The sequence below is a fragment of the Tachyglossus aculeatus genome, unplaced genomic scaffold (genome assembly GCF_015852505.1).
Source record: "Tachyglossus aculeatus isolate mTacAcu1 unplaced genomic scaffold, mTacAcu1.pri scaffold_96_arrow_ctg1, whole genome shotgun sequence".
NCBI lineage: Eukaryota > Metazoa > Chordata > Mammalia > Monotremata > Tachyglossidae > Tachyglossus > Tachyglossus aculeatus.
The window spans coordinates 463964-470989 of NW_024045099.1; the positions used below are offsets into that span (position 1 = coordinate 463964).

Genomic DNA, 7026 nt, shown 5'->3' on the forward strand with positions numbered 1-7026 from the left:
AAGGCTCTCTATAGTCACTGGAAGTATAACAGAAGTAGTAGTTGGAAATGTAATATTTGTTAAGTGCTTACTATGTGCAAAACATTGTATTTAGCACCGGGGTAGATGGAAAATAATCAGCTCAGACACCGTCCCTGTTCCTTATAGGACTCACAGTTAAACTAGGAAGGAAAACGGGTACTGAATCTCCATTTTACAGACGAGAAAATGGAAACAAAGAGAAGTTAAGGGATGTGCCAAATGTCACACGACAAGCAAATGATCTTTATTTTTATTATTATTAACGTAGTTGCTGTGTGCTTACTGTATGGATACAAGCCACCCCATGCTAGTTAAGAGAAGCTGGGGTTGTCATTCTATTCTACTTCTCTCTTGGGATCTAAATCCACCTTAAAATCCATGCCAAATTTAAACTAGAGCCTGGGTCTGAGTCACAGTTCTAACTCTTGTGGCCTGGCTTGGAGGATATAACAAGGGCCTGGGAATCAGAAGGAACTGAATTCTTATCCTAGGTAGGGACCGTATCTATCTTTTGCCAGATTGTACTTTCCTAACGCTTAGTACAGTGCTCTGAACACAGTAAGTACTCAATAAATACCACTGAATGAATGAATGTGTTTGACCTTGAGCAAATCACTCAACTTCTCTATGCCTCAGTTACTTCACCTGTAAAATTGGACATGGACTCTGTCCAACTTGATTAACTTGTATCTACCCCAGTGAGTAAGTACAGTGCCTGACAGATAGTAAGCACTTAACAAATACCTTTAGAAAAAAGACAAAAAGAAGAAAAATTCTGACCCTTCTACTATGCATCTTGCTTGCAAAAATCATCTTTTAGATAGTACACTACTGATTATCTACCTGCCAAGTGAGGGAGAAATTGCCTCCCAAATAATAACATAAAGCTGCAACAAAGATATCTGAACATTCTCAAGGGGATAGCTCCTTACTTCTCCTCGTACTTCTACATCGTATTTTTTAAACTCCATGGACACACACATTATTGTCTCCATCATTCTGAGAGCAACTTTTTCCAGTATTTATCTTCCATTCTAGTAGGTTTTCCATTTTATCTTAACAGCAGCCATCTCCCTATTCTGAGTTTCTTTTTATTTCGAGTCAAAAATCCTCCCATCATAGTTTCAACTGCAGAAGAACGTATCACAAAGAACACTACCCCTTTCCTTCAAAGAAAAATATGATCGAAAATAAATCCCTTCCATTGAGCAAGTCCAGGACTACCCAACTTGTTTAAAAGAGCTCAACCTAATGAATTAGCTCCTTAACCATATTATAGACCAATAGCATGCATTACGTAATATAAAGATGATTTTTAATGATTTTCTAAGTAATTACTGTGTGCCAGACACTGAACGAAGTGCTAGGGTAAAAATGGATAATCATTTTGGACACTGTCTAGATTCCACATAGGGCTCAGGGTCTCAATTTCCATTTTACAGAGGATGTAACTGAAGCACAGAAAAAAAACGTTAATTGACTGGCACGAGGCCACACAGGACACAAGGGGCAAAAACAGGATTAGAACCCAAATCCCCTGACTACTAGACTTGTGCTGCTACCACTAAGCATACTACTTCCCATTGAAAATCATAAATGCTGCCCCCCACCCACGTCTGGGAAGAGTTTTCAACCCCATTCTGTGTCTCATCTACTAGCAAGGAGGGACTGAGGCAACCGTATGAGTAGAACCCACTGAGAAACCTGCTTTACACAGAAGCATTTACTAGAAACTATATCTACTAAAACCCACATCTTCCATTACTGCACAGCACACATCAAAGATGTAACTCCCTCTCACTAGATGCTTACAATTAATTTCAACATCAACTGAAGACAGTAATAAGTTCTCCATTCCATTAAGCAAGGAGGTATTCCTTTTCTTGAAAATATTTTATTTGAAATGGCAAAGTATAATGGATGGCTGTATTAAATATAGGCACTGAGGTGGAGGAAGGGATGTTTGCAGTCCAATAAACAGGAAGATTTCTCGTTTCCCCTGAGCCTAGGAGAAAACCATGGTTGATTGTACAGAGAAGAGTTGGGTGAATAGAGTAAGCCAAATGCAGGAGGGGAAGACAGGGCATTTGGACATCTATTTCACCTGCCTGATTTTCCCTTCAAACGTGGCTCCAACACTCCACTTTTCTCATGGCTGTTTTCATCTCTCTGCTCCTCAGAGTGTAGATGTGGGGGTTGAACATGGGGGCGATGATGGTGAAAAACAGAGCAAACACCTTATCCTCATGGAAGATCTGGGCTGGGAGGAGATAAATGAAGATGGAGGGCAAGAAAAGCAATGTCACCACCGTGATGTGGGAAGCGCAGGTGGTCTGGGCTCTGAGACATCCTTCCAAAGAGTGGGTCCTCAGACTGGCTAAAATGGGGACGTAAGAGAAGACCCAGACTGCCAAAGTAACCAGCTCAATTGTTCCTGAACTGGCGAGAACTAAAATCCAGTCGCATAAGTATCTAAGCAAGCCAGTTCCCTGAAAGGGTAAAAATCGCAGAAATAGTGATCAAACTTATTAGGGTCACAGAAGGGCAAAAAAAAAATGACAAGAAGCCACTAGAAGATGGAATGGGGAAATGCTCCTCCCCAGCACAGTGCAACCACTGTGGCACACCACTACTTGTTCACGATGACTATATAGTTTAAGGGTTTGCAGGTGGCAACATAGTGATCGTAGCCATCCCCACGAGAATGAAGATCTCAATCCCTCCAAATAAGTGCAAGGCAAAAAGTTGTTTCATGCAGTGGTCGAAAGACATGGTTTTCTTCTCAGACAGCATATCTATGACTAGGTGGGGAGTTACCGTGGAAGTATAGCAGACGTCCATGAGGGAGAAGTGGAAGAGGAAGAAGTACATGGGTTGCTGGAAGAGGTTGCTACATTTGACGGTGATAAGGATGAGGAAATTTCCTAAGAGGATGGCAATGTAACAAGAGAGGAACAGTCTAAAGCAGAATATTTGCAAATTTCTATCACTGGACAGACCTAAGAGAACAAATTATGTGACATTGTTCCTGTTATTTTCCATCCTGTGAATGAGTAGCATTTATCTGTAATGATTGTAAAAGTAAATGTCATAGATAGTATGTACGTAGTTGCAATAGTCCTTATTATACGTGATTTCTCACCAAGCCTTATAACCAAACTACAACAGGGGAAATATTGGCAAAACTGGGAGCGTTCAAATACAAATTTTCATATCCTCCTTATTCAACACATCTGTCCTTTAAATGATAACATTCTGCAAATTGAGCCCCATTCAAACCCTGTCCATAGGGAAAAAATACCAAGGAAATTAATGTCCAATGCCTTTCAACTGAATTTTAAAGTCTCATTTACCATACCTTATTCTATTAGAAATAGCCAGCTGAAATAAAACGTTTTTGGTTCATTTGAAGCTATTTCACATTTGAATTGGGAAAAAAAAATACATATTGATATATAAATAATCATGTTCTGTCGCTGTTAGAGTTTAGAGGAGTTGATGTGTTTGGGATTCCTTTCAGACCTGCCTGATGGAACCAGAATGTCTTCAGAGAATGATCTGAGGGGAGAAGCTAAGTAATTCTAGAAGAATCATTTTCCTTTTTACAATTCTCTTTTCGTATGTCGCTGACTGACTTTGGACATGACAAAAAAAAAAGAAGTGATTGATAGTGTATCAAATATGTAAGATTTTCTTCCAACAAAGTCTGAGGATGGTGGACACAAGACACCATACTAACATAAAAAGGGGGTGATTCAAATCCCTAAATGTGAATTTTGTCCTGATGAGTTCCTCCAGCAAAGGATACAGTTTACAGAGCTTCATCTAATGTGCTAAAATCAGAATATGTATGTGCATTTCAAGGACCTTATGACAATTTCCCAGCAGATAAATGCTAGAATGAACAGAATTGTATCTCAAGAGAACATACCTCTTATCCAGGAAAGTGCACCAGTGTTATAGAAGGAAATACTCTCTTGCACTCAAACACAGTGTACTGTGTGCAGAACACTGTACTAAGTGCTTGGGAAGTACAAATCGGCAAGAAATGCACAGCAAAGAGTTGAGCCATAGAGTTGGAAAAATAAATTGTTTTGCTCCCAGCAAGTAGGTTTCAGATCATCTGGGGAACAATGGTGGAGGTATCCCTTTCAGAAATGTTCACTTTATGAATGGGCCTTCAGAATGAGGGAGTAAGATGACCCACAAGATCTGCATTCCACAGATGGTTTTCTGGGGCATCAGTAGAAGTCGAGGGGAAAGACCTGACTTGCTGCCACCAGCCATCTTGGCTGCCTCCTCCCAGTCTTCTCCCCAACACGTTCAACCCTGGCAACTGAGCTATTCATCTTTACTTTGGTCACTGCCCAGTGATGCTGTAACTTAGACAGTTGTTTTCAAGCATCTTACCTCACCCAATGGCCTAGGTCGGCATCTGTGGCCAGGAGGATCCAAATGAAATCTGCAGCCTTGAGCGGCTCTCCGCTGGCCAAGGAATTTGGCAATGAGAATCAGTGTGGCCTAGTGGATCGAGCACGGGCCTGGGAGTCAGAAGAACCTGGGTAATAAACCCGGTTCTGCCACTTGTCTGTTGTGTGACCTTGGGAGAGTCACGTCATTTCTCTGTACCTTTGCGACATCATCTGTAAAATGGGAATTAAGACTTCTGAGCCCCATGTGGAACGGGAACTACGTTCAACGTGATTACCTAGTATCTACCCCGGTGCTTAGCACAGTGACTGGCTAATGGTAAAGGCTTAACAAATACCATAACAAAGAAGAATGAAGAGAAAAGCTTTGGAAGAGGAGGAAGCCAACCTTGGCTTCACAGACTCCGTCCTCTCCTGGTTCTCCTCTTATCTCTCCGGTCATTCTTTCTCAGTCTCTTTTGCAGGCTCCTCCTCCCCCTCCCATCCTCTTACTGTGGGGGTTCCCCAAGGTTCAGTGCTTGGTCCCCTTCTGTTCTCAATCTACACCAACTCCCTTGGTGACCTCATTCGCTCCCACGGCTTCAACTATCATCTCTACGCTGATGACACCCAGATCTACATCTCTGCCCCTGCTCTCTCTCCCTCTCTCCAGGCTCGCATCTCCTCCTGCCTTCAGGACATCTCCATCTGGATGTTTGCCCGCCACCTAAAACTCAACATGTCCAAGACTGAACTCCTTGTCTTCCCTCCCAAACCCTGCCCTATCCCTGACTTTCCCATTACTGTTGACGGCACTACCATCCTTCCCGTCTCACAAGCCCGCAACTTTGGTGTCATCCTCGACCCCGCCCTCACGTTCACCCCTCACATCCAAGCCGTCACCAAAAACTGCCAGTGTCACCACCACAACATTGCCAAGATGCGCCCTTTCCTCTCCATCCAAACCGCTACCTTGCTGGTTTAATCTCTCATCCTATCCCGACCGGATTACTGCATCAGCCTCGTGTCTGATCTACCATCCTCCTGTCTCTCCCCACTTCAATCCATACTTCATGCTGCTGCCCAGATTGTCTTTGTCCAGATACGCTCTGGACATGTAACTCCCCTCCTCAAAAATCTCCAGTGGCTACCAATCAATCTGCGCATCAGGCAGAAACTCCTCACCCTTGGCTTCAAGGCTCTCCATCACCTTGCCCCCTCCTACCTCACCTCCCTTCTCTCCTTCTACTGCCCAGCCCGCAACCTCCGCTCCTCCACCGCTAATCTCCTCACTGTACCTCGTTCTCGCCTGTCCCGCCGTCGACCCCTGGCCCACGTCATCCCCCGGGCCTGGAATGCCCTCCCTGCCCTCATCCGCCAAGCTAGCTCTCTTCCTCCCTTCAAAGCCCTACTGAGAGCTCACCTCCTCCAGGAGGCCTTCCCAGACTGAGCCCCCTCCTTTCTCTCCCCCTCCTCCCCCTCTCCATCCCCCCCCCTTACCTTCTTCCCCTCGCCACAGCACCTGTATATATGTATCCATGTTTGTACATATTTATTACTCTATTTATTTATTTTACTTGTACATATCTATTCTATTTATTTTGTTAATATGTTTTGTTTTGTTCTCTGTCTCTCCCTTCGAGACTGTGAGCCTGCTGTTGGGTAGGGACCATCTCTATATGTTGCCAACTTGTACTTCCCAAGCGCTTAGTACAGTGCTCTGCACACAGTAAGCGCTCAATAAATATGATTGATTGATTGATCATTAATAAAATGAATATGGTTAATATGTACAAATGTAATAAACAGTAATAAATGTGTACAAATATATACAAGTGCTGTGGGGAATGGAAGGGAGTAGGGCAAATGTGGGTGGTGATCGGGAGGGGAGGGGAGGGGGAGGAGGAGAGCAGAGCTAACACACATTTCTATGGTTAAGTGTACAGAAAACATAAGTAATGGAAGTAAATTTATGCATGTATTTTCTTTCTGATAACACTTTTGTACACCGTACCTTTCTCATGGCATTTTTCATGTCGGTGTATTTCACCGAGTAGATGAAGGGGTTGAACATGGGAGCGATGATGGTGTAAAAGAGGGCCCCTACAAAATAGGCCGAGATCAATATGTGGCAAGTCTGCTGGCTCATAACCATCAAGTAGTGGAGAGGCTTGCAGATGGTGACGTAGTGATCTAGATGGCACTACCATCCTTCCCGTCTCACAAGCCTGCAACCTTGGTGTCATCCTCGACTCCACTCTCTTGTTCACCCCACTCATCCAACCTGTCACCAAAACCTGCTGGTCTCACCTCCACAACATCGACAAGATCTGCCCTTTCCTCTCCATCCAAACCGCTACCTTGCTGGTTCAATCTCTCATCTTATCCCGACTGGATTACTGCATCAGCCTCCTCTTTGATCTTCCATCCTCCTGTCTCTCCCCAGTTCAGTCTATACTTCATGCTGCTGCCTGGATCATCTTTGTGCAGAAACGCTCTGGGCATGTTACTCCCCTCCTCAAACATCTCCAGTGGTTGCCTTTCAACCTACGAATCAAGCAAAAACTCCTCACCCTCGGCTTCAAGGCTCTTCATC

At 43.8% G+C, this 7026-nt stretch overlaps 1 protein-coding gene across 1 annotated transcript; it reads right to left on the minus strand.

The window, feature by feature from the left end:
- Positions 1–356: 356 nt before the first annotated feature.
- LOC119924325 (olfactory receptor 4P4-like) lies at positions 357–6585 on the minus strand. The gene is made up of 5 exons (XM_038743211.1): positions 6445–6585; positions 3375–3402; positions 2722–3020; positions 2259–2510; positions 357–389 (listed from the first exon to the last, which is right to left on the minus strand). The coding sequence occupies exons 1-5, from the start codon at positions 6583–6585 to the stop codon at positions 357–359; spliced, it is 753 nt and encodes a 250-aa protein (XP_038599139.1).
- Between the last annotated feature and the right edge of the window lie 441 nt (positions 6586–7026).

Coding starts and splice junctions, on each gene's coding strand:
- LOC119924325 (XM_038743211.1), bottom strand. CDS start 6,585: ATGGTTATGAGCCAGCAGACTTGCCACATATTGATCTCGGCCTATTTT. Junction 2,511..2,721: donor GGATTGAGATCTTCATTCTC/GTGGGGATGGCT, acceptor TTACCCTTTCAG/GGAACTGGCTTGCTTAGATA. Junction 390..2,258: donor AGATCTTCCATGAGGATAAG/GTGTTTGCTCTG, acceptor ATGGATTTTAAG/GTGGATTTAGATCCCAAGAG.